The following is a 16,651-nucleotide window of genomic DNA, read 5'->3' as shown; positions in this document are numbered from 1 at the left end:
CCCTTTTAACCAACATTTCCTGCCTTCCTACCAATCAAACCATACATGCAACATCTGTGTACCAACCCACATCATCTGAATGCCTGCTTCCTGTTCAGGTTCTCGGTATTGTGTCAACTGCCCAGCTGCAGTCTGAATTCAAAGTGTTTAAACTGTCCTGTGATGCGTGCGACCTGATTTCTAAAATCCACTCACAGCGAGATAAACCACCGAGATCATCAAGAACCACATCGTCAAAAGATTCTCAGAATCGCTCAAATCATTTCACTCAGACTGTATTTGTAAAGATACATTTGACGGCCTCGTGTTTCCATGTTGCAGTGAACAAAAACAGTTATATTTAATTTCAAATAAACCAAGAACACACCTCTTGGTTCTAATGAACACTAGCTAGAGCAAGTGTCTCAAATAAGTGTTTCCTATTGTTTGTTGCTTTAAATAAAACCCTCCATTTGTCACTCTTTTAAAAAAAAATTTAATTAGGGTATTGAAATTATGTAATATAATAAAATACTTTTTATGAATAAAGGCTGCTAAATTATTACCATAACCCTGCTAAGACCACAACCTTTCAATTTGTGCAGGACTGCATTCATATGAAGACCATACAGCTGTTTCCAGGTGTTTTATACAACAGACCATTAAACATTTAAAATGAAGACGGATGCAGCTTGATCCATGTGCTGTAAATTTATTTACATTTTTATCATAGTGGGATTAACCCTGACCTTCTTTATTGGAAAAGTATAGCCACTGTTAACAGCACATACAACAGCATAACGTTGTGATGGTTTCTGTTCTTTGGGAAAATGCGAGCAAAATATTCACTCCTTTGTTTCTTTGTGGACTGACACTTCCAACAGCAGTATCCAATTGTCACATCAAACGCCTACATCGGAATATGTGATAACAATCATGACAGAGAACTCTCAGCTGTATATTCCATATATTTCAACCTTATACATGTGATCCACAGCTGAACTGGAGAGGTCCATTTGAAAATGATCAGACAATGGGGAGAACTGGTGGAGATTAAATATTTCACTTCTTCTTCCTCTTCAGGGATTTCCACTCTCCCTCCTGGGTGGCCAGGCTGCCCATTAGCTCTTTCACTTTTCTCTTTCTCTCTGCATCCCTGAAACACAGAATATGTAAAAGTTAAATCGTCTACTAAGAGAAGCATGAACATTTCTGAACGGATGCTGGAGTTGTATCCACACCTGTTCATGACCTCGTTGAGCTTCTCTCTGGCCAGGAAGCGTGAGTCCTTCCTGATCTCTCTCAGAGCGCCCTTAAACTCCCTCTTGTATTTATGCTTTAGTCGTTCCTTCTCTCTCTCCTCTCTGGTGCTGCCACGCTTCTTTCCATAGTCCAGCCTGATAATAACCAAAAATGGCACACGAAATATTAAAAAAGAGGGGAGACATCCATCGTAAATCTTTGGCTACCTGAACAATCTGAACTGCTCGATTTGGATGAGCAATTTATTTTGGTGCTTACACTTCAACAATCTTGGGCGTGAGCAGCTTCAGAGGAATAGGCTTTCTCTTGTCAAAAACAAGCGGACTCTGAGTCACAGGCGTGCTGCTAATGGCCTCCACAATCTCACTGCTAAGCTCCTGCAATGACAATGACAAACACTGTTACTAAACACAGAAAATTCATCCAATTAAGATAAAAAAAAAACAACAAAAAGAAACAAAACAACAAAAAATCAGCACAAATCTGTAACTAACCTGTAATGGCTCTGGTAATGTTTGGGGGGAAAGATGTTTTGAAAGAAGCGTTCTGACTGGCTGAAAGATGTGTGTGAAGGAGGGGAGGTCTTTGTAGAGCAAGCAGCACCTCTTCACCAGGTCGAGGCAAGTAGACAAACACGTTAACCTGTGAAAAAACACAATTATGAACATTTCAGTTTTATAACTTTTCTCATGTTAATTTGCCTCTATATACCTCAGGTCCTGAAGCTCAGTTCTCACTTCACACATATGACTTCCTTTCTGCAATCTCGGCCCAGTCTACTTCTGGGGTTGGTTTTAAAAGTTGCTTACAAACACTGCTGCACGTGCAGATCGCAACATTTGATTTTACAAGTACCGTATTTTCCGGACTATAAGTCACACTTAAAATCCTTAAATTTTCTCAAAAATCGACAGTGCGCCTTATAATCCGGCGTGCTTTATGTATGAATTCTGGTTGTGCTCACGGACATCGAACCAATTTTATGTGGTACACGGCACTTAAAAATCTGTCCAAAAAAAAAAAAAAAAATGTTTTAGTACGACTTTGGTAAGCTATGAAGCCGCACCGCTTGATGGATTGTCTGAGCATTACGGCTACCGTAGTCAGGAGCCTCGCGGAGTAATCTGGGTCCTAAACTCCGTCCGCTTCAGGTCCCAAAGTCAAACGAACACTGTGGCATCACTGACAGTTAAAAACTGTCTAAATTCTTTCATCTTTAATAAAAAAAAATCAGCGTTTACCAGGTGCAACAATTATGTTTAACATCCAGGCATCCATGAAAACAGAATTTATTAAGTTTAAATGAAGGCAGAAAACTAAACAGCAGTGACGTTTGTAGGGTTACTGAAGTTGAACTAGCTGGTAAATAATGATGTGCTACGTGATCGCTAGCGACACAGCTATGTTAGCATAACATAAGCACAGTGACGCAGGAGGATGAATGCTAACTTTTTTCCACTCGATAAAAGTTAACGTGAGGGTTCCTGATGGTTAGGGACAAATGCAATCGCATGGCAGGATGGTGTAAACGGACCAAACTTCAGTCAGGAGAACAACTGAGATAATCCATCCACAATAGAAGGTTAGTCATTAATATACTGCAACAACATGGGAATAGAGCAGCTGCAAGAGAATTCAGCATTAATGAATCAATGGCACGGAAGTGGAGGAAGCAACAAGAATGAGTTGAGTAAAGTTTGACTTATCTGACTGTTTTGTTTCGCTTAATGCGCCTTATGGTCCGAAACATACGGTAACTGTTGCCTGCTGTCTATAAATGTCACTCAGAACTACAAAAGCCAAGGCTCACAATCAGAAGCATGAACCTATCCAGTTAGTGTTTCACGGATATTTTACGTGTTAATTGAAATAATGACATGTGGATCTACATTAAAAGTCAGTGATCAATCAAAATCCTCATTCTCTCAGAACTACATATTACAAACATGGTGGAGGCCGGGTTGTAGGATATACGGCTGCTTTTGGAACTGGGACACTTGTGTTTATTGATGACGCAACTGCTGATAGAAGCAGCAGCATGAACTCTGAAGTGTAAAGGGCAGTTTAGTTATTAAATACAAAACTGGATGCAGAAAGACCCACAAACAAGAAGCTGAAGACAGCTACGGTAATCGTCTTCCAGACCATCTCAAGGAGGAAATGCAGCATTTGGTGACGTCCACGGGTTCCAGACTTCAGGGAGTCATTGACCTCTCTAAAAGCATTAGCTCAATTTTCTGTGTGACACTGCACGCCTCCATCTTTACACATTTTAGACACCCTTTAGCCTTCAGTGTACACTCACTATCCTCGCCTGCTTATCACCCAGCAGTAATTACCACATCCACTAGCCTCTTCACACACAGCTGCTTGTGTGCATGTGTCACTGTACGGCCTCAAGGAATGCAGAAATTAGACTATGAAACTGAGCAGAGGGACTCTCATGCAGTGGTGTATATAACACTGTGGGGGAACTGGACTGGATCAGACCCCAGGGCACAGCATTTAAAGATGACTCACTGAGTACTATTTGATCAAGACTCATTCTGAGTTATTAGGAACACAAATACTGGAAAACACGACCTGCCCTTTGTAAATTGTACAGCAAAATGATTAGCGGCTCAAAACTGACTGAGGAATAAATTGGAATAATACATATATCAGCCATGAAATTAAAGCTAAGGTGGATAACACTGATTATCTCACTGCAATGGTATCCGTCAAGCAGCCAATGAACAGTCCAGTTTTGAAGTCAATGTGTTGAAAGCAGTAAAAAAAAAAAAGATGAAACATTAAGGGTCACATTGTAAATACTAGACAAATGGCTCAGTATGCAGTAATCACACTCAAGGCTATAACAGAAATGTGAAGAAACACCAATTCAGTCTAAACTAAGTAGCCACCGACCATTCAGCGTGCCCACGATGGCCCCTAACCTCAATAAAGAGTGCCTACAAGTGGCACGTTAGAGGTGGAACATGGAGCAAGGTCTTCTTTTAGATCACGTGGACATCTTTGTGAATGTGTCATTTTTATGGGAAAAGACAGCAGTGGGAAGAAGGGGAGTGGAAATAGAAACCCTGGCTTCAGCATCATCTGGATGTTATTCTCACCCATACCCCTCACATTTACACCTCTTTATGGCAACAGCATTCCCTGATGACACTGAGAACAATCGCAGGCCCACTGCAGAAATGGTTCAGGGCTGGTTTGAAGGACATTATAGAGTTCAAGGTGTTGACTTGGCCTCCATATTTTGGAGGCTCTTTTAAATTTTTCCCCCATAAATACAACCAGTGACTGCTGTATTTATCTGTCTGCATGTTTAATGAAATGTTATCGATAATTACCACTCATTACAATACATTAATAAGTATTCATTTTAGTTGAGCATGAATAAAAATGTATGTTCTGACAAACTGTGCACAATCATGATCTGCTGAAGCCTGTTTACAAGCTTAGCTTTGTGCCCACACACCAGCTGCTGTGTGAAACCGTGCTGGCGACTCACCCAAATTCACACAAGTGGATAAATCAGCTCTGAACCACTCAGCGTATGCAGGTAAACCAAGTATGAAGGCCTATTTTAGGTTTATCAGATTCAAACAGCGGTGGCTGTAATAATAATGAGCATGTTTATCACACAGTAATTGCATTAGCACTGTGGAACATGCAGCCAGTTACAGAGAAGATGCGTATGAATGCACGCTTGTGTGCTTCAGTTTTGTCCTTACAGGAAAAAAAGACAAAAAAAAACAACAAATGAACTTTGTTTTTTTTAATGTGGCTCCGTTCTTTTTCAATCTACTTATTTCCTTTTTGGTGATCCAAACTGATCATGAACAGTGTGAAGGAGAAGACAAAGGATTTTCTCACACTCCCTCTCTGTCCTCCCACTGTGCCTATAACTGTCTCCAGGAACGTGTTAATCTCTGTTATTACATGGTTATCATACATACTACACTTTCAATAGTCAACAATGGCACTCTTAGATTTACAGATTTGTTGTTGTTGTTGTTTTATTCGGCTACTCTAACAAAGAAATTTTCTAATTTTGGCATAAACCGCGTGCCTGCATCCATCCTCCATGTTCTTACCAGGAGGTTTTGTGGTTGGAGTCTCAGATGAAAAACAGCTGAACAACTCCGCTGGCAACAGGTGATGATCAAACGTAATTCTGCTCATCACTCTTCCCCTCTAAAGGTCTTTATTAGGATTATTCACATGCAGCATGGCACATCGGCTAATGGAAAAGGCTAATACGGTCTATTGGCTGCAGTTTTGTCTTCTCATTGCCAAATTACAGCAACGGTCTCACTGAATGACCCTAAATCAGCACTTTCATTAAGAACAACTTACCCCCAACTCTTCTAAAAGACGTTGCCAGTGTTATAATTCAACTAACTTCACTAACCCTTCAAAACCAACCGAGATATTTCATCTTGATTTATGTCCAAAGTTACACTGGTTTCATCTGTTTGTGGAGGGTTTCTTGTTTGTTTGCTTTGATTTTTGGAAAACCTTTCTTCACCTCACTACTTTACAGCTAACTCTACTGTACAGTATCTATATTGTATTTATGTTATTAAGCTAAGCTGCTGTTCATTTTTTGGCTGCTATAACACTTAATTTTCACAATTTTAGAATACAGATATTTTTTTAATCTACATAGAACAGCCACAGCGATTATTTGTATTGGACCATTTTAATAATGCCCAGTGCTTGTTTAAGAATTAAAGAAGCATTGAACTAAACTTGACTGAACAAGCAGGGTCATGTTTTACCTGTGGTTATCTCTATCAGGGTCGTTTTTGAGGTCCAGCTGCTGAGTAGCAGAGAGTGGGAGGCTTTTTTTGCTCCAGCTCCTGCAGGACTCTGACGATGACAGCACTAAAAGATCGCTGTATTTTCCTGATGCTCTGAAGGGTGGCACCACAATGTAACCTGCAACACAATGTCAGAGTATGTCAGATCAGTTTCACACCTTAACAAAGCGTACCTGCCGTATAAAAGTGTCATACCCAAAGATGCCTTGTCCTGCACTGCCAGGTGTAGCGTCCCAACCAGGAAGTTGATGAGCTCAGGCAGGAAGCGCTTTGAAAAAGAGACATACTCCACTCCCAGAGAGCACAGAACTAAACCTGATGTTAGGTCCTGTAATGATCTCACTGGGCACTGAAAAATTACAAGACACAGACACAAGCACACAAGATTCAGGATTACTGTAGTATACACTGAGAGACAGATCTGGAAAGAAAACAATGAATGAGCAAACAGGTTGTAAAAAGGTCTTTTATGTAAGGTTGAAAGACTGAATTCAAAGAGAAAAACTCTGTTGAATTTGCTCAGCAAGAACACTACAAAATGTCAGCCAACAAATCCTTGGGAGCATTTTGGGAAAGCACTACAAGGTAGAAGCGTTCCTTGGCGAGGGAACCTTTGGTGTCGTGACCAAATGTCGCAATACAAAAACCAAAAAAAGCCGTGGCTATTAAAATCAATAAGAGCAAACCTGAAATTTTGCAACAGGCAAGATTGGAGCTTCAATCCCAGGAAACTCGATATATAACACTTCAGCATCTTGATGAGCTCAAACGACTAATCACGCTGAGAACAGGACCGCAGTAGGGACACACGGTCTGTGTCAACACACAGGGGAACACTAAGAATTCAGAAGATTTTCGCTGCGTTTGTCAAACTCAAACACATATTTGTTTCAAATAACTTACAGAATTTTCACATAACAAGGAGCATTGACTTTGTCCCTCATCATTTCATGATCTTTGGAAACGTTTACTAACGCTATCCTAAATTAATTCAGATATATATGCATTTGGTTAATTTGCAACCGAGGCTTAATGTCTATTTGGCACAATTCTAGCAAGAACAATGAAAAGAGAGATTGTCATCTAGTGTATATTTGGCATTTTGAACAGGTCTATTCTAAATATTATTTTGATTTAACTTCTGATTTTTACCTGTTTAGAATTGTAGTTTAAACATTTTCTTATTTGCTTAAGCCTAAGTGAAATTAAAAATAAGTTTTTCAGGTGGTGATCCTTCTTTTCCAAACTGACTCTGTTATCTTGTGCTGTAGGCTACAGCTTCATAGTGGTCGTAGTAAGCAAGTCTCAATTTCAACTGTGAAGAGAAGACTTAGAGCTGCAGGTTTGACAGGACAAGACAAAAGAGGCTTGCCTGGGCCATGAAACACAGCCATTTGACTACTGAAGACTGGAAAAAGGTATTATGGACCGAAAGGCTACCACAGCATTCTGCAGCGCCATGCTGTACCCTCTGGTATGCTCCTAGTTGGTCAGGGGTTCATCCTACAGCAAGATAATGACCCAAAACATAAGTCTAAGCTATGCCAGAACTACCTCAGGAAAAAGAACAAAATGGTAAACAGAGTGGCCAGCACACTCTCTAGACTTAAACTCCTTCGAGCTGGTTTGGGATGTACTGGACAGAAGAGTGAAAGCAAAGCAACCTACAAGTGCTACACATTTATAGGAACTTCTGCAACAGCTATGGGAAGAACATTTGATTTCTATTTTAGAAAGAAAGCCACATGTGGGTTCAGCTATTATATCTGCCAAAGGTGACTTTGATGATCCAAAAATGTAGAAAACATTTTGGTCTATAAATTAATTCCCTGGTTTCTTTTTTAACTCCAATTACTTAATTGTACTATGCTTTCATTTCAGAATGCAAACAGACATTAAACTGCATAATTTAAAAAAAAAGAAAAAAGAAAAAAAAAAAGAAGAAGGACAAATTGGATATGTTTTAAAACAACCAAATCTGCATGAGATTAATACCATGTTTGAATTAAAATATCAACATGCAACATTATGCCTTTGGACCACTTTTCTAAGGGTAATCGTCATACTATAAAGATTGTATGCATGTGTATGTGTTGCCTATTTCCTCCTACATGAGAAGACATGTCTTGATGAAAGTTTACAGAAATAAAATGAAATATCTAAATCACATATACAAATATTTTATACAAACCCACAATCATATAGATTTTTAAATTTGACAGGTCAGGTAAGTATAGTATAGAATATCAAGCTAGAATGGTGAGTCAGAATATAAGCATACACGTGTTTGCATGTTTCCTATCCCTGTGAGGACCATGCACTCACTGAGGGCAGTCAACTTGATGATAATGACAGTGAGGAAGAGTGGAACCCAGAAACAATTTTGATGTACAGTTAGGAGGTCAGGGGCCATTTCAGGATAAGCCTCATGTGATGTGTGTGGGTAAGCATTCGTGTGTGTATGGAAAGGACAAAATATGTGCACGTGTGTTCGTGTATGTCTGTTGGTAACATAGAAAGGACTACCAGGATTCAATGTGATGGCCTCCTGACATTTAACAGCAACTGTTTTCGGAAGTTCCACACAGAAAAGTAATTAATGACACAAACACACGCGCGCACACACACACACACACACACACACACACAGGGTAGCAGCCAGGCAAGTTCAACACTCGATAAGATCCCAAACTGCTCAAACAACACAGATATTAAAAGATATGTAAAAATATTAAAATGTCTGTGTGTACCTTGGTGAGAGCCTGGCTGATGAAAAGCAGCGCTGGAGTTGTAACTGGGTGCCTGAAGTCTGAGGTAGGAAACAGCAGGGCTGTCACCTTAAGGTAGATGAGCTTAAAACAGAAGGAAATATACAAATGAAGGTGCAACATATACAATAACAAGTGTTTTTACATTAGAGAATTCATTTTAATAATCCTACTTTAAAAACATCTGGGACAAAGTCCAAGAAATAAGTGAAAGCATTCACTTAAATCCTATATTTAACTGAACATAACACATCAAACGTTACACGTCTATTAACTCTTTTAAGAAAACAGTTGCACTTCTACACAGTCCTAGTTACATTTTGACTAATATCAGTTTGAACAGTGTCTGATTGTTGAGCTGCCAGAATCAGATGAGCAAAGAGAGGATCTGATAAAAAGTAAGCTCATCCAGCTCTTCTTCAGTTCTTACCCCAGGCTCAGGGCAACAGAGTGAATGATTCGCAGCAAGCCATGCTGGCTTTCACTGTGAGGGATGACTGAGCGACGGCGGCACAAATAACAGGCCTTTAAACAGATCGACAGTCAACTCTCATTTTATTCCCCTTTTAATCACAGCAGTGGGTTAGTGAGCCGTATTTACAGTGCAGATTGGCTGGCCAAACTGATGAAAAATCAAACTAAGAAAAGACTTTCACTAGAAAAGAAAAGAAACATACCTCTCCAGCTTAAAGATGATGATCCAAAACTAAATCAAACTACTAAAGAAACTATTTAAACCAGGCTAAACTTTGTTTCAGTGCAACCACTGCGGCCTACTCATCATCATAGCCTGACACACAATGATCCCCACAACAGGAAATAGGCCACTGCTCAATGCATCATTCAGAGACAATGATAATAAGTTAACAGCAGGACACTAAATGTAGATTTATATAGAGAGAATCTACCTGCTCTTTAGAAATATATACATTTTAGAACCAGTACTTTCAATCAGCCTCTCATGACTAACATGGCAGTATTACTCACTCACACACACAATGCAGCTGAGTTAAAAGTTGTGTGTAGTGTGTTAAGAGGTCACGGTCCTCCTGTGATGTTCGCCATCTACAAACACTGATCAAAATCAGCTGAGATGAAATCAAACTGTAAAGAGCTCTATCCACCACACGCTTGCTTAAAGGGGAATCACTAGTTTTCTCTATATAACGCTGGAAGGTCTTAACATTGATTCAAGCATTGATTCTACCTGAAGCGAGAATGGCGCAGGCCTACGAATCAGTCAGTCCCTGAATCAGCTGACATTTAAAGACTCCAAAATCTGTAAACACCGCGGTGAACATCAAACATTTACCACAATCAAAGTAAGTAATTCATACCATGTCTAGTGTAGGGAAAGCTGCGTGACCTTTGACCTCAAGCGTCTCTTCCATGTTATGAGCGGCATCTCCGAGGATGCTCTGCATAGCCTTACAGGCTGCATCTGGAAACATCTGGCACAGAGCATACACCTCGCTGCAGAGAGATTTGCAAAAGGTAAAGAAATGTCTTTATTTCAAGGACTAAATATTTTGAAGCCTCTTTCTGAACTCACGGTATGAGCTTATCAACGGTGCTAAGTTCAGGTGGACTCCTAGTGGCCAGCTCTCCGATGTACTCCAACAGAAAGCCAAAAAGTTTCTGGAACAGAGAGAGCTCTGTGAGTTCACATAATGGTGAAAGCTGCCGACTCATCACACATGTGCATCCAACTCTGTAACTGTACCTGCAGTTTGAGCTTATTGCCTACAGCCAAACTGGGGTGGTTGCTCTTTTGAGTTCTGGCCACAATGAGGCGCTGGTTGTCAGAGGTGTGACCACGTAGCATATCCTTCAGATCGTTGAAGCTCTCAGGGGCTGTGAGAGGAAGAAGAAGAACAATACAGTATTGGATATTTTGTAAGGGAAAGAACTAACTATAACTAAAAATGACACTAATCTGCCCTTTTTTTTTTATTTTAATGAGTAATAAATTCTGGTACCAGCAAATGTGTATGGGAGCTCTGCTTTGGCTGCCTCCTGCTGGGCCTTCACTTCCTCTTTGCTGAGAGTCTTCTTCGGCTTGGGGCTGGCCTCTTCCTCCTCCTCATTTTCGCTTTCTTGCTCAGACTCGAGGTCTGAGTGGCCATCATCTTCACCACTTCCCTCCTCCTCTTCTTCCTCCTCCTCTTCTTCTTCTTCTTCCTCAAGTTCATCCTCCTCTGCATCCGATTCCTGTTCCTCACCGCTCTCGCCCTCTCCTTCTTCTTCATCTTCATCTTCAGCCTCATCTTCTTCTTCTCCTTCCTCCTCCCCCATGTTCCATTTTCCATCCTATGGACAGGAATAAAACATTAAGATAAAAATCAACAGTCATACTAGGAGGAATAACCCGAAGTAACAAAACGGTTCTGCATTGTGTCGTCTCACACCTGATAAGCCAGAGTCTTCTTGTCATGCTTATCCAGAATGAAGCCGTCATTGAGGTCATCAGCAGAGAAGTGAATCTGACTTTGTGCACCTTCCACGACTTCCTCTCCCATCATCCTCCTAAGACAGTCAGCCTGTAGAAAGATCAGATGATGGCAACTGGTCGTTACCAATTACTTCTCTAAATAAATTCACCATTAAAGTAAAATCTCAAGGCGATCTCAGGTGACTGTAACTCAAAACCCTGCAATCTGGAGAACAGCACAGCTGCTTTTTTTGGAAAACCTGTACAGTTATTGGTTTCTGTTAGTTACATTGTCCCATGATTCCCAAACTTAGGGGAAGACTTTTGAAAGGAGAAAAACTAATCACAGATTCTGATAGGATAGGGAAGGAGTTAAGGATTACACGTACTTAGATCTCACAAGGTTAAACCGGATTTGAATACTGCCTTTGACGTGACTGTCATAAGAGCAAGAAGCTACTTCTCCTGTCAAAATGTAAGAGCTGCATCGTATAAGGCTACAATGTGGCTTTCCAGTGTCTTTTCTACGTGGCTCCTGTTAGCTGAGAGCTCAATTTATCGGGACAGTGATGTCTTTGCATTAAAATGATGTGTCTATCAAGAGGTATTTTCTCTTTTTAAAGACTGAGAATAAAACCTGATTTCTATTAAAAAGGAAAAAAAAAAACAAAGAAAGATCAGGCGATTAACATCAAAGTGCTTGACAGCTGCAGACAACAAGGCAAATTTCCACAGAGCAAATGTACCTCGAGTTTCTGCAGCTTCTCTCTCTCTTCCTTGGCTAGCTCCTCTGGAGTTTTCATCTTCTCTGAGGGCTGAGCCTTCATCTCAAAGCCGAGCTCTCTGACCATCATGTCATATTCCTCCAGCTTGAAAACGCAAACATGAAGCAAAAGGTATTTATTACAAAAAAACAAAAAAACACACACACACACACATCTGGGTGGACTGGTCTTTTTGCAGACTCATTTGTGTATTCCTACTTTGGGTTTCTCCTCCTGTTTGTCAGCTTTGGGCGTCTTTTTCACCATCAGAGACTGTATGTTCTTCCAGTCTTGATCCAGCTTCTCGGTCAGCTCCTGGGCCTCCTCTCTCTGCACCTGGCGCTCCCTCTGAAAACAAGCCCCAGACATCAGCCCTTACCAGTTTATCAAAGTCTGTAATCTGCAACAATATGACAGGCAAAGCCAGCATGGGCCAAAATCCATCAGCAGGACCAAAGCCTTACCTTCTCCTGCTTGGACTTCTGGATGAGCTCTTCAATGAGCTCCTGCCTGGATTTCGCCCTCTGGCCTCCCTCCTCCTCCTCCCCCGATGCCTTCTTCCTGAGGAGACCACCTCCTCCTCCGAAGTGGGACGCAGTGAGCTCAGCTAGGTGTGAAAGAAAAATAATGTCACTAATAAATGCCAGCTCTGTCATCTATAATAACACTCGTGTTCACTCCAAGCTGTGGGCTGGGAATGAGAAAAGATGGGCAACATGTTTGGGAATATGCAGGAAAATTAATTAAAATAAATTCCCCCCATATCACTGTGAGCTTATCTGGAGGATAACAAACAGTGACTATTAAAATATCCAAGTATTTAAATGAAAATGGATTCAAGGTACAACAGAAATATAAGAACCATGTACATGTGGAAAAAATCCATTCATTTGGCACTCAGACTCACCAGACAATAGACCTTTTTCTTCTGATTCATCATCGCTATTCACAACATCATTGAATTTCTCCATTTCAGCCAAAGACTGGCCATAATGAGTCAGCTCTTCCTCCTCATTCAGGTTGTACACATCCTTCTTCTCATGGACGCGCTAATAATAAAATACAAAGTAACAGAAGGTGTAGGTTTATTACATCTGTGCACAAGCCAGTTTATTTTCACTTTTTTCATTATGCAGCTTGGACAAAAGAAGTGACAAATCTTTGCCTGTCAGTCTAGTATTAACATGACCAGTTAGGTCAACAAGTATTTAAACATGGTCATTATTATATTGTGATAGATTAGAAGTGAGCCAGTCAAGGCTGCAATGAAGAATAAACTTCCAGTTCTAATTCAACTGGTTCAATTCACCTTTTTTTAAAGAAATTTAAGGCATTTAGTTTATACAGGCTCTAAAGGAATTAGAAAAACTAAAAATGGATCTATCAGGCCTTTACTGAAGCCACCTTCAGATGCTGCGCAATTGTGGGTCTTTCTGTATCCAGTTTTCTCTTTAGTAAGTAAACGGCACACACAGATGGCATGAAATCAGTAGGCTATGTGACCATAATCAAAATCTTTCCCTTCAGACAGTCTTGGGATGTTTCGGATGTTTCTTTTGAGTTATTATTAATCCACACTTTGAGGCACAGCACTGATTTTGCAGCATAACACTGGAAGCAGAAATGAGTGTTCTTGGCTTGACTAGATGGTATGAACCGTTTTTCCTGCATCAAAGAATTCAATGATCCTCTATTTTACTCTTCTTCTGTGGTCGTCTGACCAGTTCAGAGCTGGCCAGTGTACTTCTTCTTTTTAAGAATGCACCAGATTTTTGGTCACTTAAGCCTCGACTCTACTTCTCTCATTTTTGAGTCTACTAGGGAGTTATGTAAATTTCATCATCACAGTGAATGGGTCCTCAAACCTGAGCTTTACGTTACAATGCATCATCTACGCATGCGCCAACCTTCAAAATAAGTTTGATAGAAACAACTTCTCAGCTGTCATGTCTCCAGCTGTTTGTGTCCTTGTCAGATTGTATATTCAAGGCGTTTCTTTCACTGAGAGGTCTAGAATCAACATTTCAGGCCATAAAAAGGAAGTGACGAGACTTTTTTTTTAATTGGAAAAAAGAAAAAAAAATGTCTGAAATTCACAAAAAGTTAAATGCAATTTTTTTGTTAAACTTCTCAAGTCTGGACTTGAATCACATCATGACTGGTTTATACCAAATCTAATGAGTTATGGATGATGTACACACTGATTAAGTAAATGACTGATGCTATATCCACAATGACGAAAGTAACACACAAAAAAAAGAAAGAAATCATGTTAATCACTAAATGCTTGGCTTATTTTATCTATTCTTTATTTCATAACCTGATGATCAATGTGTCCTTTCAGGTAGCAATAAACACATCGCATCACTGACCTGTCTCTCCATCGTGAACCTCTGGAGAATTTTGTCTTCGGGTGCCATCTTGGTGTCATACTCTCCAAAACGTCTGTCAATAAATTTGCTGCATCTGTTCTTCTGTTTGTATTCCTTCAGCAGGGTCTCTTTTCTCTATAAATTAAAAAAAAAAGAACTGCTTATTAATTACAAGCTGCCTAAACCCTATCAATTTAAAAAACAAAAAATAATAATAATCACACAAATTAGAAACAACAAATGATGAAGATTTTACTTTTCTTGGCACTTCTGCTTGTATTTAGACCGGTTCACGGCTCTCTCTGTTCTTACAACCCTCTCAGTGACTCCTGCAGAAAGTCCCTCTCCCAGCATGACTGTGTGAGCACCAGGCTTCACAGCACAGATAGTGTTAAATGCACAGCGAGCTGTGAGCAAAGGCTGCCAGAACAGAAAAGTTTGTGGCTCCAGTTCTCTGGATCTTTGGAGATTTTGGCAAAAGCAGCAGAGCTCATATTTACAAAACCGGTAAGAAAAGCCTTTAACTGTCAAGTTAAAGGCCAAGTTAGCAGGAAGTCTTCCGTTTAGGACTTGAAAACGGGAATCTAGATAAATAGTTTTCAGCACTGACGGTCGCGCAATGCAGTGTAACTAGTCTTTCCAAAAATATGAATACAATTTAATAAAACAGTACTGAGCATCAGCAAATCCCTCTAAAGTGAGCTCACACCTGAACACAAGGTCAGGTGAGTTCATTAAAACATAATACGGGCTGTCTCTTACCTTATTGACGGCTTTGGATCGAGATACACCGGGCAGACCCACATCATGCTTGCTTTTTCTCCCGAGCACATCAAATTTCTTTCTGTTGATTTTCACCTCAAACGGGTTGTTTTTGATCTCAGAGGAGGTTTTGGTCTTTCGCACCTTGTCAGCAAGGCTCCTCTTCTTCGGCGCCTTCCCCATCTGTAACAAAGCAATGGATGAGTTAACATTACTGTCTCTTCCCCTCCTCTGGTTGTTTACAGCTTAAATATCAGATCCTATGATAATTAAATATATTTATTTACTTCCTGGGAGTCTCGCTTTTTTCCTGCGACTTCTACAGGATACATTTTTTTGTTATCGTTATACTGGGCTAATGCTAGCTTAAAAATTAGCTTTTAAAGCATTCAGGTTTACAAAACAGACACACTTGTTAGATAAAAATGCCAAATGAAATGGCATACAATGTTAAATCCACAAGAAAAAATATTAGGCTACTTTCAGGACAGCTAGCTTCACTGTGAACCGTCAGCAGCTTGTAAACAAACTCACATTTTCACAGACAGGAGGTGCTCACCTTTTAGCCGCGTTGACGCGTCGGATTATTAAATCCAGGCGGAACAAAAGATGAGGGGGAAACGCTTTAGCGACACTAAATTCAATAAATAATTGTTTAATATATCCCTGCCCACGTTGCTTCACTGAGTTTCCATTTCTTCCAGCGTGCACAGCCTAAGGTGAAAGTTCACCACAATAGAGCAGACACGAGGTACTTCCGGTGGAAAAGCTCCTACAGCGCCTCTAGAGTTTAAAGATGGAAGTTCACCCTTCAAAATCAAGAAGTAGAGACGAAGCTTCCTGCAGTTATCGTAGCAAATTCAAACTGTGTTTATACAGATGGATGAAAAATTAAAAGAAATTGAAAGAAAGCCCAATATAGTAGCTTAGGAAGGCTAATATTACTAATACTAAACATTCCAGTATAATAGAAGCAGCCAAAATCTGTGAAATACTTTTTGTAGCAGCGTTTTCAAGCATATCATTTTTTATTTATCCATCTATCCATCCATTCATCCATCCAATTTGTTCTGGTTATCCAGTTCAGGGTCACGGCAATGGGGTGAGATGTGCCAGTATGCTACAGATCATAGAGAGACAGACAACCATTCATACACACCTACAGCCAACAATTTAGAATCACTCATTAACCTGATGCCACACAGACTGTGGGAGGAAGCCAGAGTACCCAGACAAAACAGACACAAAGAAACATGCAAACCCCACACAGAAAGGCCCCAGACTGAATTAATTCATTGGGGTTTTTTTTTTTTTGTCTGTTTTTCTCTTCCAGTGCCAATAAAATGGGACAGCTCATTTTGACCCCAACAAGCCAATCAGAACAAGTGAATGGAATGAAATAACTTCTAGGAACAAACAAGCTGACCTTGTGTCTGCACAACAATTTTATTATAAGGAAGTACACCCCACTGTGTCCAATTTACAC

At 40.2% G+C, this 16,651-nt stretch overlaps 1 protein-coding gene across 1 annotated transcript; it reads right to left on the bottom strand.

Moving 5' to 3' along the window:
- Positions 1 to 496: 496 nt before the first annotated feature.
- nop14 (NOP14 nucleolar protein homolog (yeast)) lies at positions 497 to 15,878 on the bottom strand. The gene is made up of 19 exons (XM_063480624.2): positions 15,725 to 15,878; positions 15,166 to 15,348; positions 14,404 to 14,538; positions 12,939 to 13,080; positions 12,496 to 12,638; positions 12,251 to 12,379; positions 12,014 to 12,136; positions 11,245 to 11,376; positions 10,816 to 11,146; positions 10,560 to 10,690; positions 10,389 to 10,474; positions 10,174 to 10,309; positions 8,819 to 8,920; positions 6,264 to 6,417; positions 6,027 to 6,186; positions 1,737 to 1,884; positions 1,501 to 1,619; positions 1,221 to 1,376; positions 497 to 1,135 (listed from the first exon to the last, which is right to left on the bottom strand). The coding sequence occupies exons 2-19, from the start codon at positions 15,346 to 15,348 to the stop codon at positions 1,042 to 1,044; spliced, it is 2,604 nt and encodes an 867-aa protein (XP_063336694.1). The 5' UTR covers positions 15,725 to 15,878; the 3' UTR covers positions 497 to 1,041.
- Between the last annotated feature and the right edge of the window lie 773 nt (positions 15,879 to 16,651).

This window comes from Pelmatolapia mariae, linkage group LG7 (assembly GCF_036321145.2).
Source record: "Pelmatolapia mariae isolate MD_Pm_ZW linkage group LG7, Pm_UMD_F_2, whole genome shotgun sequence".
NCBI classification, from domain to species: domain Eukaryota; kingdom Metazoa; phylum Chordata; class Actinopteri; order Cichliformes; family Cichlidae; genus Pelmatolapia; species Pelmatolapia mariae.
The sequence above is the reverse complement of the archived record's forward strand: the minus strand, read 5'-3'. Positions and strand labels throughout refer to the sequence as shown.

Excerpts from the sequence above, each read along its gene's own strand:
- nop14 (XM_063480624.2), bottom strand. The coding sequence starts at position 15,348 with ATGGGGAAGGCGCCGAAGAAGAGGAGCCTTGCTGACAAGGTGCGAAAG. Across the intron at positions 10,475-10,559 it reads GCAATAAGCTCAAACTGCAG|AAACTTTTTGGCTTTCTGTT; the intron begins GTACAGTTACAG and ends TCTCTGTTCCAG. Across the intron at positions 1,885-6,026 it reads CCTGATAGAGATAACCACAG|GTTAACGTGTTTGTCTACTT; the intron begins GTAAAACATGAC and ends GTTTTTTCACAG.